Source organism: Anomaloglossus baeobatrachus, chromosome 7 (genome assembly GCF_048569485.1).
Source record: "Anomaloglossus baeobatrachus isolate aAnoBae1 chromosome 7, aAnoBae1.hap1, whole genome shotgun sequence".
NCBI classification, from domain to species: domain Eukaryota; kingdom Metazoa; phylum Chordata; class Amphibia; order Anura; family Aromobatidae; genus Anomaloglossus; species Anomaloglossus baeobatrachus.
In genome coordinates this window covers 60,629,857-60,651,079 of record NC_134359.1, presented here as the reverse complement: position 1 = coordinate 60,651,079, position 21,223 = coordinate 60,629,857, and the positions used below count along the sequence as shown (strand labels likewise).

The 21,223-nt window shown below is 46.5% G+C and overlaps 1 protein-coding gene across 1 annotated transcript in view; it reads left to right on the top strand.

Annotated features, from left to right (window-relative positions):
* Positions 1-21,223, top strand: part of LOC142245878 (dynein axonemal heavy chain 11-like) — a 519,159-nt gene that overhangs the window by 483,750 nt on the left and 14,186 nt on the right. Inside the window, exons 69-70 of the mRNA XM_075318873.1 lie at positions 7,524-7,636; positions 13,164-13,304. Coding sequence (XP_075174988.1) covers positions 7,524-7,636; positions 13,164-13,304 — 254 coding nt within the window. The remainder of the gene's footprint in view (positions 1-7,523; positions 7,637-13,163; positions 13,305-21,223) is intronic.

Below are 21,223 nucleotides of genomic sequence, written 5' to 3'. Positions count from 1 at the left end.
TTGAGGGTTGGGAAGGGGTTAAAATAAATAATACTCCGCTTTCTTCACCTGTTCTTATGCCGCCTCCGCTGTTACCACGGGTCTCCAGTCCTCCATACCAGTCTTCTGTTCTTCCAGGGAAAGTGGCGGGGGCAGCAAGGAAGGCCCAAGAACAAGGGAGGAAAACCGGCTATGAGAAGGGTTTTCTATGTTGTAACTCCTTTCCATTCCTCGTGGAACTGGTGCAAAATTTGCTCTAATTTGTCTGTCAACTTCACATAGGTCAAAATGTAAGATATCTACTGAATTTGAGCCAATCTGTCCAAAGTGAATTTTGGAAAACTTGATCATCTCCAGTAATGTTTAAATTAGAAAATTACATAGAAAATTACTTATTTGAATCCAGACCTACATTATATACTCTGTAAGGCCATGTGCACACACTGCATTTTTTGATGCATTTTTTGATGCATTTTTTGGTGCAGTTTTGTCACAAATCTGCATGCCTATCCTTATCCCAGCAAAGTCAATGAGGCTTCTGAAGTTTTGTGCACATGTTGCTTATTTCTTTTCCTTTGAGATTTGGTGCAGAAAATAATCTGCAGAATGTTTGTTGTTGGTGCGTTTTTTCCTGCATTTTTTAGCCCTTCCACCTACTGACTTCATGGAAAAAATGCACAAAACGCACCAAAAACAAGGCAAAAACGCACCGTTTTTTGTGTGTTTTTCTGCCAAAAGATGCAGATTTGGTGCAGAAAATTTCTGCACCAAATAGTCAGTGTGCGCACATAGCCTAATAATGTATATTTTCAGTTTTTAACATTACAGGTTAAATCCTCTAAACTAGTTAGGAAAGGCCTTAGGGCTCATGCGCACGTAACTGCTGAATATTCTGCAGCGATTTGACAGCACATGTGCGCTTCAAATCGCTGCAGAAACACTGCATAATGAATGCAGTTTTTCTGTAGAAAAAAGCCGATTTCATGCGCTCTGGCTGCTGCCCCCACCATAGGCAGAGTGGGAGCTGCATCCAAAGCGCACTAATTAATTGACATGCTCATTTTATGAACGCACGGATTTGGGTCAAAATGTTAGTACCCAAATCGCTGCGTTCATAAAAGCAACATGCGCACATATCATGCACAATCTACATAGATTGTGCAGGGGACGCAGGACGCATGCATTTACGCTGCAGTGCAATAAACAGTGTAAATGCATGTAATTACGCAACATGCGCACATGCCCTTAAAGGAAACCTGTCGGGTGCAATGCGCACCCAGAACCACAATCAGTTCTTGGTGCATATTGCTAATCCCTGCCTAACTGTCCCTGTATACACTAGTATAGATAACGGGATCTTTAGAAAAATATTTCTAAAGATCTTTTGTTATCTTATAGTAATGAACGCAGGGACTGGTCCCAAGGGTGTCATATCCCCAGATTGGCTCCCTCTTAGCATGTTAGCACCCCCACAGCGATGTACTAACATGCTATTCAATGCAGCATCACCAGCAGTGATGTACGTACCTGTGTTCTTGTGTTTGCTGTGACCGCGCTTCTGAATGCCGGGCATTTCCGGTCATGAGCAGTATGAAGCCGGGTGTACGCGTCCCGGCTTCACAGAGGTCTAGCGCGCATGACCGGAAGTGCCGAGCATTCAGAAGTTCGGTCACAAGAAACACAAGAACACAGGTATGTGCGGTACTGATGGTGATGCTGCATTGAATAGCATGTTAGTATATCCCTGAGGGCGGACTAAAGGGGGCTTTACACGCTACGATATCGCTAATGCGAAGTTGTTGGGGTCACGGAATTTGTGACGCACATCCGGCCGCTGTAGCGATGCCGTTGCATGTGACACCTATGAGCGATTTTGCATCGTCGCAAAAACGTGCAAAATCGCTCATCGGTGACATGGGGGTCCATTCTCAAATATCGTTACTGCAGCAGTAACGAAGTTGTTCCTCGTTCCTGCGGCAGCACACATCGATCCGTGTGACACCGCAGGAACGAGGAACCTCTCCTTACCTGCCTCCCGGCCGCTATGCGAAGGAAAGAGGTGGGCGGGATGTTACGTCCCGCTCATCTCCGCCCCTCCGCTTCTATTGGGCGGTGGTTCAGTGACGCAGCTGTGACGTCGCTGTGACGCTGAACGAACCGCCCCCTTAGAAAGGAGGTGGTTCGCCGGTCACAGCGACGTCGCCGGGCAGGTAAGTATGTGTGACAGGTCTGGGCGATGTTGTGCAGCACGGGCAGCGATTTGCCCGTGTCGCACAACAGATGGGGGCGGGTACCCACGCTAGCGATATCGGTACCGATATCGCAGCGTGTAAAGCGGCCTTTACATGCTAAGAGGGTGGACTAGTCTGGGGATATAACGCCCTTGGGACTAGTCCCTGCGCTCATTAGCATAAGATTAAACATTTTTAGAAAAACTTTTTCTAAAGATTCCTTTACCTATGCTACTAGATACAGGGACGGTTAGGCAGGGATAAGCAGTATGCACCCAGAACTGCTTGTGGTACTGGGTGCATATGGCACCTGACAGGTTCCCTTTAAGTAAGGACCAGGTTCAAGTTTAAATAAAAGTCAAGACCAAGTTTATGCTTTGTGTGGACAATGTATACATTTTATATTTATCAGAACAGAAATGGTGCAGACTATATATATATATATATATATATATATATATATATATATAGCCATTGTGTGCGAGCGGCACATCACTGGTCAGGTGCACGCCGCGCATGCTCCAACTAAGCCCCGCCCACTACTAGGAGGATTTGAAATTGACAGTTGGAAATTACTGATGTGAAATGTCCACTGGTCCTGGATCCTGTCCTACAGATTTCATCCCTCCTAATCTCCTGCATTGTGTTCTGTACAAGTCAGGTATTATCGGGATTATATTCTCTGAACTATATGACAGTTTATTACATTGCCCATTTTTACCCGCATTCTCACTAATTCTACACTACATGGTAAATACTGACTTACCCAACTCGGGAAAAATAGTGGATAGTCCATGTCCAAAGGTTGGACTGTCTGTATCCACTTGTCACTCTCCTCTTATTCCTCAACACTGGTATACTGTATATCAAATATTACAGAAAAAAACCACCTGGAAATATGAGAAGAAACATTTCATGGAGGAAAGATGAAACTAGAAGGGAAGTAACAATATTGGCAGGAGGATGTGAAAGGCACTTACAATCCAACTCCAACTGAAACCCTCAAACTAGTGTCTGCTCGGCAGCTCCTTATATAGCCTTCCCTCATGATGTCATAATGGGAGTCATCTTCAGCCGCACCACCTTAAGGCTATGTGCCCACGCTACAGGATTTACCGCGGATTTACCGCGGATTTTGCCGCGGATTTACCGCGGATTTGCCGAAAATCTGCAGCAGCAGCACTTCCAAGCCATTTCAATGGCATTTTGGAAATGCTGTGCCCATGCTGCGGATTTTTCCGCGGCCGATTTGCCGCGGATTTTGATCCGGAAAAATCTGCAGCATGTCAATTGTTTGGTGCAGATTTGGTGCGGATTTTTGGCTTTGAATGGGGAAAAAAAAAAAAAAATCCGCATCAAAATCCGCGGTAAATCCGCAGCAAATCCGCGGGTGCGGATTTGCCGCGAAAGTCGCGGATTTTCAGGCAAAAAAATCCGCAGGGACATTCTAGCGTGGGCACATAGCCTTAGGCTATGTGTCCACGGTAGAATGTACCTGCGGATTTTTCTGCCTGAAAATCCGCGACTTTCGCGGCAAATCCGCACCTTATTTTTGCCGCGGATTTGCCGCGGATTTTGATGCGGATTTTTTTTTTTTCCCCATTCTATACCCAAAATCCGCACCAAAATCCGCAACAATAATTGACATGCTGCAGATTTTTCCGGATCAAAATCCGCGGCACATCCGCCGCGGAAAAATCCGCAGCATGGACACAGCATTTCCAAAATGCCATTGAAATGGCTTGGAAGTGCCGCTGCTGCAGATTTTCGGAAACTCCGCGGCAAATCCGCGGCAAAATCCGCGGTAAATCCGCAGCGTGGGCACATAGCCTAAAGTGATAGTGTCCATATAATTCCATATCACTGAAACAAACTCAATTATTTCTTTTTAAAACTCTATGTATAAGGGAATAGCATTAATCAATACAAATTTTTTCCAATGTTTGGATTTTGGATTCCTACATTCTGGTCATTGTTAAAGCTGTATACAAGGGGTGTGAATGTACAGTAGGTATAAAGAGAGATCCAATAAATTGTGCAGAAAATACCATAATGTCATATTTAGGTAGTTTATTATTATCAATGTGAATAAAATGGGGTTTAACTATATAGAAGTTTTTGTATAAAATTATATCTAGAAACAAGTCTTCAATTTCCATCAAGCTAGTTAATAATAATAAACTATTGACATCAAATATGCAGCCTGTTTTTTTTTCTAATATTATTAGATATATGTTTAAATTTGACCTATATGACTGTATTTTTTCATAGGTTTTTAAGACTTATATGTAGAGATGAGCGGACCCGAACAGTAAAGTTCGGTGTTTGTACCATGCAAATCACAGTTCGAGATCGGTGTATCCTTAGGTACTTTTGCAGAAGGTGCTGAAGTAGTCTTGCATCATACCTTTAGTGGTTGGAGCGTCCGCAGGGAGCTCCACTGAAGCCGACGAGGTAATGAGGCCTGCAAGGAAGCAGGGGAAGTTGACTGGTTCCCGCTGCTGAGGAGAAGCGCGGCGCGCGTTGTGGGGGAAAAGCTCAGTCAGCTTGGCCAGGGATCCTCTTATATTTGATCTCACTCTCATAATCTTCATCTCCAGTGGGTTGCACAGTCAGTTTAGAGAGCTGGAAGCCGTTTGGAGAGCTAATTACCAGAGCTGATCTCTCACATGGCCGGCGCCATCAAGGGTCAGGCCACACCCCTACTTTCGCATAGCTTGTACATGTTAATTCCATACTTAACCTGTTTCTCTTTTTTTCCATTTTTTTTGTTTTTTGTTTGGTGTGCACTACATCCAATCACGCTGTTGTTACTCCCAGTGCGATCAAACACTGCAAGCGGCTCGCATTGTGCCGAGCACCGAGAGTACCCAAGCACAGCGATGTTCACACAATTGGTTTGCATACGTAAAACACCCAAACACTGTAAAGTCTGTGTTTGGTACAAACGCCGAACAATGGGTTCACTCATCTCTACCCAAAACATCATCATTTCTACCACATACAAATTAGCATATGATGAAGTGAGATTTTGCAAACAAAATTGTTGGGCGTACAGATTTGTCTGGACCGCCATGAGATTTACAGAATCCTCAGGGGAAAAAAAGGATACTAGTAGTATCAAATAGAATTGCTAATCATGCCACAAGATCAGGAATCTTTGGCTTATGACCTTCTGGGGGTGAGGTCCACTTAGGGTCACTATCATGTAGCGCTGGCTCATTTGTTGTCTTGGAGCATCTGTGTGGGGATTCTATATCACTAGAGGTGGTGGTGAAGGAAAAATAGAGGAATGTCATCTTCTCCATCACTATCCGTGTCGGAGACAAGGCCAAGGATGGTGTATGGCTCCTCGGCCGATTATACTCTTTGGGAAAAGCGAGATATTTTATATTTTTGATAGGTGGCGGTGTGTGTGTTTGTGTGTCTGTCCGTAGTGTTTTCACGTGTATTGTGTATCAAAAGTTTATTCAGAAGTGTTCAGTGTAAAGAGAAAAAGAAAAGAATAGAAAAAGAAAAATAGAATTGAGAACTAATAGAAGAACCTAGAAAAATAAAACATGATATAAAAATGTAAAAAATACACACTAAGCGAACATCTGTAAAAACAATTTCCTGAGCGCCTGCAACTAACTTAAAATTGGCTTTTGAGTGAAATTTATATAAAATGTAAACCGTTCACAATACAGTGATATTTTATTACGACAGTAGGACATTTAAGTGGAAGCATGCAATAGTGATTTCAACATCTCAATTTATTAAAACAAAAGCCAACAACAGTGGTGGGTATATACCCCTCAAAAAATATCAATGTTTCAGTAATTTGTTATGGGCCTTGAGCATCAATTTCAGCTGACAATGACGTCTCCTGCTGTTTACAAGTGGAGTTATTGTCTTCGGAGACCGGCATCCCACTCTTCTTGAAGGGCGTCTCTCGGGTCATTTAGGTTCTTGGGTACAGAGTTAAGAGACTCTATATGGCGATTCAGCTGATCCCAAGAGTTTTTCTACGGGGTTCAGGTCTGGAGAAAGTGCAGGCCGCTCCTTTTGAGATGCCCCAGTCTCCAGCAACTGGTCATTAATGATGCAACCTCGATGAGCTGGAGCATTGCTGTCCATGTGGATGAAATTTAACCAACCAATTGCAGCGATCGCCGATGTGGGGAGGCGGCGAAACCCCTTGGGCATTGAGGCAAGATGACCTGGTGTTGGGGACAGCTGCCATTTTCACCCAATCATCGTGTCTTTTGACACGGTGGTTGTTCTCTCGCAAAATGTACCAATACATGAATTTGCGGGAAGTCACTTCAAAATAGGATGTACTGGTACAACCAGGGTTTTTTTTTTAAATTTCCTTCTTGAATGTTCTTTAGTGGCTATCATCTATTTACAGTAGTTCTTGGGACTTAGTTTAGGCACTATAAAGACAATCCTTCATTTTATAAATCAGTATCTCTGCGAAATCATTGTCTTTACCAATACTTGCACTTATAATTATGCAACGATAATATACGGTAATTTCTTAGAACCAGGCTCCCTCTATGAAAAGATTGACCTATGTTGTGATAAACAACTGATGTGTGTCTTGTTTGTATCCTGATCGAACAGTCCTGAGTTGACTAAATAGTTGACAAAATAGTCTCCCACAAGACCAGGGAAGATCTGAATGGGACAAAGGCATAAGGAACAAGGCCGTAAGGAACAAATTGGGTGTGAGGGTAGTGGTAGCGCTCACCTATAGGGGTTGTGCAAGGACACACCATCTGTAGAAGACTGATGTGCCATAGCTGCTGAACCTGTGCCGGGTGGACAGTATTGTCCAGATAGCCGTTTGGCAAAGCAGAGAACATCACAATGTGTGTGCTACGTTCACGGGAAAGGTTAAGGTCTGGAGAGTCTAGACAACATTTTTTTTATTAATATTATCAATGCATTTCAGCACCAAACCGGTGCCTTCCTTAAAGGAAAAAAACAAAGATGATGAGACAAGGAAACACAGACAAGCAAGAACCAGGTAGACGACAAGAGCACAAGGGGCAAGTATTATTGTCTATTATTTTTAGGCAGCTTGAATCATTTTTTTTAAAAAATTCTATAACATAGAAAACCATTTCAAAGAAAAGTATTTTTTGTACTGTTTTTTTCTGGAACACCAGTTGTCTACACGAGTACATAGCTTTATAATATACTTTATTTGATTTTCAATGATCTAAGAGATACATTTACAACACAAAGACTTGCTCTATAGCCGACAGGTTTCCAGCTGTTACTGAACTGTCGCTGGGTTGAGGGTCTCTTTTGCTTGCTCTCTAGGTACAGTGATCTGCTCCTTCGCTGCCGGGAGCTTGATGCCTGGACTCAAGATCTTTGTCTCCCAAGTGTCGTCTGGATATCAGGCTTTTTCAACCCCCAGTCCTTCCTCACAGGTAGGGAGCACATCGCAACTCATTAGTAATTTACTGCTACAGTAATTTTTATAATTACTGCCAGGAGGCCTCATTAAATTTGATCTAATGAATAAATATTGTATTTTTCAGCATGATTACCAGAACAGTTTAAACTGTGTGCCATAAACAATTATTTCTCTCCACGCTTTATACTAGCTGAATGCATGTTTGCCATCTCAGAATATATATCTCAAATGATGTATACATATATTATTGCGATGGAGACTATTAGATAGGGCAACTAAAATGATGGAACTGATTGGGGCATACACAGGAGTAAAAATAGAAATATTTAACACCCATTGTGATCTTTTTCAAACTTGCAAAAGCAAAAACTTTTACGTCATGACCTTTCCCATTTTATAATACTATTTCATTAAGGCTGCTTTCACACATCAGTTTTTTACCATCAGGCACGAACCGGCGAAAAAACTGATGCAACGGATCCGGCGAAAAAACGGATCAGTTGCATCAGTTTATTCCATCAGTTCCTTCAGTTATTTGATGGATCCGTTGTGATACTGAGCATGCTCCGTTCAAAAAAACGTATCCGGCGGCCGTATCCGTTTTTTTGCCGCATTACGCCAGATCCGGCGTCTATAGGCTTCCGTTATAAAACACGCAATACGGCGCCGAATCTGGCGCGATACGGTTTTTCGACGGAGACATAAAAACGTTCCCCTCAGCGTTCCATATGGCTGGCGGACAAGCAAATTTTGCCGGATCCAGCGAAAGCCGGATGGAACGCAAGGCCATCCGGCACAATCCTGCACTGATAGAAGTCTATGGGGTAAAAAACGGATCCGGCGGCAACAGATGCCGGATCTGTTTTTTCAGGTTTTTGCCGGATTGTGCCTGATGGCAAAAAAATGATGTATGAAAGCACCCTAAGAGGAATGGGGAAACCCATTTTTAAGGGGAACCTTTCATCTGATTCCTGCTGCCCAAACCATGGGAAGCATAATTTAAACACTAGCTCCATTATTGCAGAGAAAACATTCTAGATTTTGGTGTTTTGGCTTGTTTTTCTTTCATGCCAAATTTTTCTTTTGATTTGCACTCTAAAGTCTATTTTATATAGATTTTATGTTTGATTTATTTTTTTATGATTGCTATTATAAGAAGCTGAATCCAGAGAAGAAAAGAGGGCCGCACTTCACGGTGTGATTCTGCAGTTTTAATGACTTTTGGTAAACAAGTTACAACATGTAAGGGGAGAGGGGAGTGCAGGCACGCCGGGACAACGGCCGTTTCGCACTAAGACAAAGTGCTTCCACGGGTCTTGTTTCTCCCCTTATTTTGCTGTGATAAGAAGTGTTTAGGTTTTCCACATGGTTTTTGTCTGGTTCTTCATTTGCAAACTTTTTAAAAAGCCGCAAAGTTTGTTGCAAATCCTGCAGTCTTCCTCCTGGAGTGATTTTATATACACCAGAAATTTTGGAAACAAATTTTGAAAATGTGCAACTTCTTGTTGTGGAAAGTCACAAAGAAAGGTTTAAAAGACAAAAATAAAGATGATTTCTGACTCTGTGCACAATTCATAAACCATGAGTGCTATTTTTGAAGAATCCAGTTTAAAAAAAAACCAAAAAACAAAAAACGGTAGCAAATACCAAAAAGAAACAAAATAGCGACTTACAAAAAATCCCACAAATTATGAATCAGGGTCTATCTGTCCTGACTGATTAGTCTGAGGCCGTTCTTTAGGCACAAACATAGGGCTCTTCTCCACTTGCGTTAAAAAAATCACAGCGATACTCGGCTACAAATATAAGTCGAGTGTCCTGTGTGTGATCTGTGTACGGTGTTTTTTTCCCTCACGTAGCATCCGTATGACATGCGAGCATCATGCGAGTGCTATATGAGTGTTTATGCAAGCAGCGGTGGACTGGCTACCGGAGGAATCTCCAGTAATACCAGGCTTGGCCGCAGTTACATGCACTGAACCCCGGATCTATCACCTGAGCTCCAGAAATCAGCCCGGCCTTTCTGCAGCTGTCCTGAACTGAACAGCAATCGCCGGGGAATCAATCACTCGGTGCTCGCTGTTCAGTCCAGGCTGCACTCCGATGCTCAGGTGACAGCTCCGGAGTTCAGTGCATGTAACCGCGGCCAGGCCTGGTATTACTGGAGATTTCTCCGGTAGCCAGTCCGACGCTGTATGCAAGTGTTAAGGATCCGTGTGACATTCGTATGCCATTTGTATGACATGCGCATGCCACCCGTATTCTGATTTTTTTCTCGCTCCCATAGGTTTGCATTGGGGTGTGAGAGCTGATACTCGGTGCATGCTGCAATTTCACCGAGAGCACGAGTCATATCGTATAAAATTAAGCTAGTGGACAATGCCTCATAGCTTAACATTGGTGCGAGTGCGATCCGATTTTTTATCGGATCGCACTCGCACATGGAAATCGCAAGTGGAGAAGAGCCCACAGTGAAAGACTTGTTAGTCTAAGGTAGCAGAGAGAAATTACCAGGGAATGGCATTGAGCAATTCAGTCTGAGACACATAATCCCCACCCCCCCGACCACAACAGTTGAGAGTAAAACATACTTGTCTGCAATAAAGCTCACAGCGCCTGATAGATGCAGCCTATGGACTCCCCTAAATCATAACATGTTTCCTTTAAATATCGCATTGTAGAATTTAAATGGAGTCTCTCAGTTCAGGACCCCAACAAGATCCGGTCTGATTTTCATCCTAAGGGTACTCTCACACGAGCGTCTGAATAGGTCGAGTTCAATGCGAGAAAATCTCTCATTGCACTTGGACCAGTGTTATTCAATGAGGGAGAGGCAGATGGTCAGCTCTTTTTCTCATCCACATTCTGGATGCTGCGATTGTCAGCGAGAGCCATGTCCCCTGCATCCATACAAGTCTATGGGTGCAAGGGAAACATCGGACTGCACTCAGATGACATCCAAGTGTAGTGTGATAATCGCATCGGCTGACCATAAGGGAGATGGGGGATTAATCCCTCTCTCTCCTCCGCAGCTGTGATCCGATCGCAAAATCGGATCACAGTTGCATAACACTCGGCTCTCACTCGCAGCACAGTGGGAGCCGAGGGTCATTAGTATATCACATCCAATAACATACCAATGTGTGAATCCAGCCAAAAAAGTAGGATTTTTTTTTTTCTCACTTGTCATCTGTGTGCTGTCCATATGCAATCCGCTTTTTTTTTTGTTTTCTCAGCAGCAGTTACGGTATTCATTTACAGGACCATTTCCGTGTGGCATCCAATTATTTTATTGCACCCACACTGGAATAGTCGAGTCTCATCCAATCTACGTGTCCACTTGCAGCATGCTGCATTTTTTTCCTCATGCCGAATACAGCTGAGAACCTCCACCCACACACAGATCTGCACTGCCTCATTAAATAACATGGGTCCAAGCGCAATCCCTTTTTTTATTGGTTTGCGCTCATCCGATTAATACACTCGTGTGAGCAAACCTTAGGGTGCATTCAGACATAAATTTCTATGCAGCTGTCACGCTCGAGTAGGGAGACGCACGGCCAGTCCGAGCATTGCGATCCGATCTCTAAACTATTTATATAGTTGTTTGAATGTGCCCTAAGGGTTCGTGCCCACAATTGTGAATAGCAGCGTTTTGGACACAACGTGTTTTCCCTGCGTCCAAAACACTGCATTGTACAGTACAAGCACAGCGGATGGGATTTATAGACATCTACTGCCCATTGTGCTTGTTTTAGTCGCAGTGTAAACTGACCTGCTTGCGGAGCCACGAGTATTCTCCTCTGGGAGAACACAGCAAAAGTCCGCAGCGCCCAGATCCCTCATTGTGCGCACAGATGCTGCGTTTTCCTGCGGAGAACATTCAAGTCTCCCCAGAACGCAGTGTCTACGTATAGTTTGCACCCACCCTTTGAATTGATATTATTTAATTAAAGCAATCACAGAAGGTAATGGCAACACCCAGTTGTCAGAATAAAAGACCTGTATGACGGCGCTCACTTCTGCATCGGGACATGCTGTTCTAGTAAAAAGGACAGGAGCGGGACAGCCACCAACTGTGCACCATCCTCGCAGGTATATGCAGATGCTACATCATCAGCGCTACTCACTTCCCAATGCAGATGGATTTTTTTTTTTTTTTTACCTGTAACATACATTGTTTTTATCATATTAAAGGGGTTGTCCAGGATTAAAATAACTTGTCTCCTTTATTTTAGAGTCATTCTACTACACCTGTCAATAAGTTGTAGACACTGGATCAGAACACTTCGAACCTCCTGCTGCCGGTGGTATTCCCAAGTGCCTCCACTGATTATTATTAGACCCAGCGATAGCATGCAACCACTGTGGCAAAATTATGTTGTAACATCTACTAACCTGAAGAGGGCACCGTATGTAGGTTTGCACTACTCTGGTCCGGCAGTCACAGATTACTGTCGTGACCACTGGACTACGATTCTACAAAGCTCAAGGTCTGAAGAGCCTTTATTATATGCTAATGAGGCCAGTGACTAGTTGCAAGGGCGTTTATCTGGTGTTTTGGCTCCAATCTAAAATTAAAGTGAACCTGTCAGGTGCAATTAGCACTCAGGACCACGAGCAGTTCTGGGTGTATATTGCTAATCCCTGCCTAACTGTCCCTGTATCTAGTAGCATAGATAAAGAGATCTTTAGAAAAAGTATTTCTAAAGATCCTTTCTAATATGCTAATGAGGCCAGGGACTAGTTGCAAGGGTGTTACTTCCCTTGGCTAGTCGGTCCCCTTAGCATGTAAGCAAGCCCCTGTGGACTGACGCTGCACATTCATTAGCTGTGTGCTTACATTCTAAGGGGACAGACTAGCCAAGGGAACTAACACCCTTGCGACTAGTCCCTGGCCTCATTAGCATATTAGAAAGGATCTTTAGAAATACTTTTCCTAAAGATCTCTTTATCTATGCCACTAGATACAGGGACCGTTAGGCAGGGATTAGCAATATGCACCCAGAACTGCTCGTGGTCCTGGGTGCATATTGCACCTGACAGGTTCCCTTTAATTTTAGATTGGAGCCAAAACACCAGATAAGTAGATAAGGAAAAATTAAAGCAATCACCCAAGATTTCAGGACTGCAGAGATCGTGAAATGCTCACATTGGTCAATCTGTATAGCCATTACTTTTTTAAAGTGAGAACAAGCTAAATCATGCAGGTATTATTTACAAACCTCGTCAATAAAGAGGATTACCCATTGGCCTGCATTATAATAAAATTACCACCGGTTACTACTGTTCCAAAGTCATGAGTGCATCATGGTTGTATAATGATCTGTGAAATATGCCTGCTAGAAAATAAGCTCTTTTGCCGCTATGCTGCTTATTTCACTCGTGCTATTTATCTAACTATGAAACATACACTTACAAGAATATCACATCTTCCAAACCGGTGTTTAGCTCTGTGGTTACAGATGCTGCACGATTATGGAAAAAAAAAAACTAATTTGAGAATTATGTTTTTTTTCCAACTAAAACTATTCTTGCAGCTGTCATGCAAAGTTTAGCGAGAAAGAATGAATGGCCCCTGGATAAGATGCACCTTACAATCGATGTAATGAAGAAATACAAGGAAGAATTTTCTCAGCCGGCCAGGGAAGGTGCATACATATACGGGCTGCACCTGGAAGGTAGGAGGGCGTATACAAGTTTTAGGAACTGTATCACTCAACATCTCATATGTCTGCAAAGTATACAGAAAAAATAAATAAATAAATAAAAAAAAATAAGAATTTTGCCTCCTCATCCTGCTGGGATCCCGTACCAGACAAAGGCTATGCAGCTAACACATGAATCGGAATGAGATTTCCATTGCAGCGGAGCTGGGATAAAATTCTGGCAAGACTGCGTGCACAAACATTTTTCGACTTTTCAAAGCTTTAGGCTTAGGCACTTTGCGTTCACCTACTTGCAGTTCAAAGAAGGGAATTTTGTTTACTTACCGTAAATTCCTTTTCTTCTAGCTCCTATTGGGAGACCCAGACAATTGGGTGTATAGCTTCTGCCTCCGGAGGCCACACAAAGTATTACACTTTAAAAAGTGTAACCCCTCCCCTCTGCCTATACACCCTCCCGTGGATCACGGGCTCCTCAGTTTTGGTGCAAAAGCAGGAAGGAGAAAACTTATAAATTGGTCTAGGGTAAATTCAATCCGAAGGATGTTCGGAGAACTGAAGACCATGAACGAAAAGAACAATTCAACATGAACAACATGTGTACACAAAAGAACAACCAGCCCGAAGGGTACAGGGGCGGGTGCTGGGTCTCCCAATAGGAGCTAGAAGAAAAGGAATTTACGGTAAGTAAACAAAATTCCCTTCTTCTTTGTCGCTCCATTGGGAGACCCAGACAATTGGGACGTCCAAGAGCAGTCCCTGGGTGGGTAAAAGAATACCTCGATAAAAATAGCCGAAAAACGGCCCCCTCTTACAGGTGGGCAACCGCCGCCTGAAGGACTCGCCTACCTAGACTGGCTTCTGCCGAAGCATAGGTATGCACTTGATAGTGTTTCGTGAAAGTGTGCAGACTAGACCACGTAGCTGCCTGACACACCTGCTGAGCCGTAGCCCGGTGCCGCAATGCCCAGGACGCACCCACGGCTCTGGTAGAATGGGCTTTCAGCCCTGAAGGAAGCGGAAGCCCAGAAGAACGGTAGGCTTCGAGAATCGGTTCCTTGCTCCACCGAGCCAAGGTTGACCTGGAAGCCTGAGAGCCCTTACGGTGGCCAGCGACAAGGACAAAGAGCGCATCTGAACGACGCAGGGGCGCCGTGCGAGACACGTAGAGCCGGAGTGCTCTCACAAGATCCAAAGAGTGCAAATCCTTTTCACACTGGTGAATTGGATTAGGGCAAAATGAAGGCAAGGAGATATCCTGATTGAGATGAAAAGGGGATACCACCTTAGGGAGAAATTCCGGGACCGGACGCAGAACCACCTTATCCTGGTGAAACACCAGGAAGGGGGCTTTGCATGACAGCGCTGCGAGCTCAGACACTCTCCGAAGTGATGTGACTGCCACTAGGAAGGCCACCTTCTGCGAAAGACGTGATAGAGAGACATCCCGCAGCGGCTCGAAAGGTGGTTTTTGAAGAGCCGTTAGAACCCTGTTAAGATCCCAGGATTCCAGCGGACGCTTGTAAGGTGGGACTATGTGGCAAACTCCCTGCAGGAACGTGCGGACCTGCGGAAGCCTGGCTAGACGCTTTTGAAAAAACACGGAAAGCGCCGATACTTGGCCCTTGAGAGAGCCGAGTGACAAACCCTTGTCCATTCCAGATTGAAGGAATGAAAGAAAAGTGGGTAAGGCAAACGGCCATGGAGGAAAACCGTTATTAGCGCACCAGGATAGGAAGATTTGCCAAGACCTGTAATAGATCTTGGCGGACGTAGGCTTCCTGGCCTGTCTCATGGTGGCAATGACATCCTGAGATAACCCTGAAGATGCTAGGAGCCAGGACTCAATGGCCACACAGTCAGGTTGAGGGCCACAGAATTCAGATGGAAAAACGGGCCTTGTGACAGCAAGTCTGGGTGGTCTGGAAGCGCCCACGGTTGACCCACCGTGAGATGCCACAGATCCGGATACCACGACCGCCTCGGCCAGTCTGGAGCGATGAGAATGGCGCGACGGCAGTCGGACCTGATCTTGCGTAGCACTCTGGGCAGCATCGCCAGAGGAGGAAACACATAAGGCAGTCGAAACTGCGACCAATCCTGGACTAACGCGTCCGCCGCCAGAGCTCTGTGATCCTGAGACCGTGCCATGAATGCCGGGACCTTGCTGTTGTGCCGTGACGCCATGAGATCGATGTCCGGCGTTCCCCAGCGGCGACAGATCTCTCGAAACACGTCTGGGTGCAGAGACCATTCCCCCGCGTCCATGCCCTGACGACTGAGAAAATCTGCTTCCCAGTTTTCTACGCCCGGGATGTGAACTGCGGAGATGGTGGAGGCTGTGGCTTCCACCCACTGCAGAATCCGTCGGACTTCCTGGAAGGCTAGACGACTGCGAGTGCCGCCTTGGTGGTTGATGTAAGCGACGGCAGTGGCGTTGTCCGACTGGATACGGATCTGCCTGCCCTCCAGCCACCGATGAAAAGCCAATAGGGCTAGATACACTGCCCTTATCTCCAGAATATTGATCTGAAGGGATGACTATCGGAGTCCAGGTTCCCTGAGCCCTGTGGTGGAGAAAAACCGCTCCCCAACCTGACAGGCTCGCGTCCGTGGTGACCACAGCCCAGGTTGGGGGTAGGAAGGATTTTCCCCGCGACAGAATTGGGAAGGAGCCACCACTGAAGTGACGTCTTGGTTGCAAGGGAAAGAGAGACGTTCTTGTCGAGGGAAGCCGCAGTCTTGTCCCATTTGCGGAGAATGTCCCATTGGAGTGGCCGAAGATGGAATTGCGCGAACGGGACTGCCTCTATAGCTGCCACCATCTTCCCCAGGAAGTGCATGAGGCGCCTTAAGGGGTGTGACTGACTCCGAAGAAGTGTTTACACCCCTGCCTGCAGAGAAAGCTGTTTGTCGCTCGGAAGCTTGACTAACGCTTGCTGGGTATGAAACTCCATCCCAAGGTACGTCAGTGATTGGGTCGGTGTCAACTTGGATTTCGGGAAGTTGATGATCCACCCGAACTGCTGGAGAGTCGCCAGAGCGACGGATAGACTTTGTTGACACGCCACCCAAGACGGGGCCCTGACTAGGAGATCGTCCAAGTAGGGGGATCACCGAGTGGCCCTGAGAATGCAGGACCGCCACAACGGATGCCATGACTTTGGTGAAAACCCGTGGGGCTGTCGCCAAGCCGAAAGGCAATGCCACGAACTGAAGATGTTCGTCCCCGATGGCGAAACGCAGGAAACGTTGATGTTCGGGTGCGATCGGTACATGGAGATAAGCATCCTTGATGTTGATCGATGCTAGGAAGTCTCCTTGTGACATCGAGGCGATGACCGAGCGGAGAGATTCCATCCGAAACCGTCTGGTTCTCACATGTCTGTTGAGTAGCATGAGGTCCAGAACGGGACGGAATGACCCGTCCTTTTTTGGCACCACGAACAAGTTGGAGTAAAATCCGCGACCACGTTCCTGAAGGGGAACGGGGATCACAACTCCTTCCATCTTTAGAGCGTTCACTGCCTAAAAAAGTGCGTTGGCCTGAGCGGGGGCGGAGAGGTTCCGAAGAAACGAGCCGCAGGACGAGAGCTGAACTCTATCCTGTAACCATGAGACAGAATGTCTCTCACCCATTGGTCTTGAACATGTGGCCACCAGGCGTCGCCAAAGCGGGAGAGCCTGCCACCGACCGAGGATGCGGCTAGGGGAGGCCGAGAGTCATGAGGAGGCCGTCTTGGAGGCAGTGCCTCCTGCGGCCTTTTGCGGGCGTGACTTGGATCGCCACGCATAGGAGTTCCTCTGGCCTTTCTCCGGCCTGTTGGACGAAGAGGATTGGGACTTGGCGGAGGGAAGAAAGGACCGAAACCTCGATTGGATTTTTCTCTGTTGAGGTCTCTTAGGTTTGGCCTGGGGTCAGGAGGAATCCTTTCCTTTGGATTCCTTAATAATCTCATCCAATCGTTCGCCAAACAAACGGTCGCCAGAAAAAGGCAAACCGGTTAAGAACCTCTTGGAAGCCGAGTCTGCCTTCCATTCGCGCAGCCACATGGCCCTGCAGACTGCCACGGAGTTAGCAGATGCTACCGCCGTACGGCTAGCGGAGTCCAGGACGGCGTTCATGGCGTAGGACGAAAAGGCTGACGCCTGAGAGGTCAAAGACGCAACTTGCGGAGCAGAATTCCGTGTGACAGCATTAATCTCAGTGAGACAAGCCGAGATTGCTTGGAGTGCCCACACGGCTGCAAAGGCCGGGGCGAAAGACGCGCCCGTGGCCTCATAGATGGACTTCACTAGGAGCTCTATCTGTCTGTCAGTGGCATCCTTCAGGGATGAGCCATCTGCAACAGACACCACGGACCTAGCCGCCAATCTGGAGACTGGAGGATCCACCTTGGGACAGTGAGCCCAACCCTTAACGACTTCAGATGGGAAGGGGTAACGCGTGTCAGTGAGGCGTTTAGCAAAGCGCTTGTCCGGGACCGCTCTGGGCTTCTGGACAGCATCCCTGAAGTTAGAGTGATCAAAAAACGTATTGCGCGTACGTTTGGGGAACCGAAACTGGTGTTTCTCCTGCTGAGACGCCGACTCCTCTACAGGAGGAGGCAGGGGAGAGAGATCCAACACCTGGTTGATGGACGAGATAAGATCATTTACTAAGGCGTCCCCCTCAGGTGTATCAAGGTTAAGGGCGACGTCAGGGTCAGAGCCCTGAGCTGCGACGTCCGCCTCGTCCTCCAGAGAGTCCTCAAGCTGGGATCCCGAGCAGCGAGAGGAAGTCGGGGAAGAGTCCCAGCAAGCCCGCTTAGCCGGTCTAGGACTGCAGTCCGGGCTGGAGTCCTCCGCCTGAGACCGAGGGGCCAACCTGGGAGCGCGCTGCGGCGCAGACCGAGAGGGGCCTGGAGGCGACGAGCTAACAGGGGCCGGGGCCTGTGAAAGGTCCGGTCTGGACTGCAAAGCCTCAAGTAGCTTAGAAGACCATTTGTCCATAGACAGTGCAATGGATTGAGAAAGAGACTCAGAGAGTTTCTCCGCAAAAGAGGCGAACTCTGTCCCTGCAGCCTGGTCAGGGGGAGCAGGGGGGTCTACATGAGCCGAGGGGCCCACCAGTGTCCGAGGCTCCGGCTGAGCAAGCGAGGCAGGAGTCGAGCATTGCTCACAGTGAGGGTAGGTGGAACCCGCAGGTAACATAGCCCCACAAGAGGTACAGGCTGCGAAAAAAACCTGTGCCTTAGCAGCTTTGCTCCTTGTGGACGACATGCTGTTGTCTCCTAGGAGAGTGACCACTGAGGGTATATGGGAAGGGGTATACAGCCCGACCGAACAGATATATATATCTAGTATATATATATATATATGTATCTATTCCGGCACCCTAGGGGGACCAGCACCGGGTGACCGGTGTGGCTTACCGACCGCTAACGAGCGGAGTGTGTCCTCCAGATTCCCTGCCTTGGATCCCCCGGAGCTGCAGAGCTGTTCACTGAGAAGCCTCCACCGGCAGAATGCCAGAAAATGGCTGCTGGAGCTCTCAGGGGAGGAGTGGGGCCGTGGGCGGCGCCAGCAAAAAGTGCGGGAATCTGGGGTCCCCACAGTGATCAGTGAGGGGGGAGGAAGACATGCAGGATGCTCCAGCCCTCACATCCGACGTCATGTCGGTAATCCCGCCCTTATCCCTGACAGGCAGGCCCAGGGGCGGGATTTTTGCGACTAGGCCGCAATGAAACCGGGGACTAAATTTGAGGCCGCGCCCGACAAGCAGGCACGGTCGGTGCGGAAGTCCACCGGCCTCCTCAATTCAGCAGCTGCCGCGGTTTCCGGGAAGAAGGTGCGCTCCCTGCACAGTCCCCTATGGGGACACAGAGTACCTTTGAGTTGCAGGGCCCGGTCCCTGAGGTTGAAGAGGCTCCGGTCCGGCAGGGTCCCACAGGGGCTGCGGATGGAGCACGGTCCCAGCAAATGGATGACCGATTAGGATCCCACTTCTCCCAGAGCCGCATAAGGGATGGTGAAGGAGACGGCATGTGGCTCCAGCCTCTGTACCCGCAATGGGTACTTCAACCTTAACAACACCGCCGACATAGTGGGGTGAGAAGGGAACATGCCGGGGGCCCCGTGGGGGCCCTCTTTTCTTCCAACCGACATAACTAAGTATGAGAATGCATGAGTGGATGTGTGCCTCCTTCCACACAAAGCATAAAACTGAGGAGCCCATGATCCACGGGAGGGTGTATAGGCAGAGGGGAGGGGTTACACTTTTTAAAGTGTAATACTTTGTGTGGCCTCCGGAGGCAGAAGCTATACACCCAATTGTCTGGGTCTCCCAATGGAGCGACAAAGAAACACACGTTTTGGGCTTAATTAATTTGACCAAAGTTGCCTTTTTCTGAACTTTAGCGCTGAAAACGCATGCGTATTTGCCGCATTTTCGATGCGTTTTCAGCGTTTACATGCATTTTCACCAGCGCTTTGACAGATGCGTTTTGAACATCAAGACACTGCCTAATAAAGTTTAAACAGTCAAAAAGAATGAAAAAAATATATTAATGGGAAATAATGAAAATAGATGTAATTCATAAAATTATAGCACTAATACATTTTATCGGAAATATAGCAATAAATGCGTATTTTTCATAAATTTAATTGTCGGATTTTGTGTGTGTAAAGGGACATAGCAAATCATTATTTAGATGTCCAAAATGCATGTTTTCTGCACTGAAAAAGCAGATAAAATGCAGGAATTTGAAGGAATCTTGGTTTTTGCCATTTCTCATTGACTTCAATGTTAGCAAAACGCTGCAGAAATGGCAAAAACAATTGACATGCTGCTTCTTTGAGCGCATGGTTTTTGCCACAAAATATGCAAATTAAACGCAGCGTTTAGAAACGCAAAGTGCGGTCAGGAAATCATCATTTTCCATAGACTATCATGGAAAACCAAAACACATGCATTTTGGCATTAAAACGTTGCAGCTCAAAACGCTGCAGAAACGCAGGTAAAAACGCTAAGTGCGTTCTCAGCCTTAACGCAACTTTTTTTTTTTTTTTTGCCATAAAGATTTGATGGATTGGGGCCATATTTAGCTAAGATAATAAGGAGTTCAATACAGTTCTACAATGGACACCAAATGCACTAACACTTCAGAATGAACCGTGTGATAAGGATTCCAAATACAATCATGTACAGGAGGTGTCTGGCCTCATTCACATGTGCGTTGTCATCATATGTGCATCATTTACTTCCCCAATTTTATAATGCATGGTCCTTAAAAGTCATTATAAGGACGGGTACATATCTGGCTTTTCGCCGGTTTGACGGATGCAGTGCACGCCAGTACAGTGTATACAGTACACTGGCAGCGCAACAAGCGCCGGTCACATGCGGTCATGTGACCGGAGCATGTGACCCGGAAGTTGCGGCGCTGCCATTGTACTGTATACACTGTACTGGCGTGCGCCGCATCCGTGAAACCGGCGAAAAGCCAGATATGTGTACTCGGCCTAAAAGAGTCCTATGCTTCACTTCATCCTTTATATTACAATCTGCCACAAAGGTTTTTGCTCACCCATCAGAGAGCAGCATAATGTAGAGACAGAGACCCTGATTCCAGCGATGTGTCACTTGTTGAGCTGTGTGCTGTCATTTTGATAAAATCACTTTTTTCTGCTGCAGATCTATCAGATATTTGAATGTAGAGCAGGGTTGTACAGAGCTCATGAATATGCTGGACTACCTGCAGCACGCCAAGTAGTCCTGTAATGATAATCTCCTGCTGATTAATGAGTGATTTTTTTTTGCACATAACATTTTATACAGGATTGAACCAGGCCCCTTCATGTTAGGCCTTGCATAATGGAGCTCCCGTCCCTGTATGGTGCACATAAGTACGGGGCAGCCCACCTGGTCGAATAGTGTGCAATTTTATCAAACA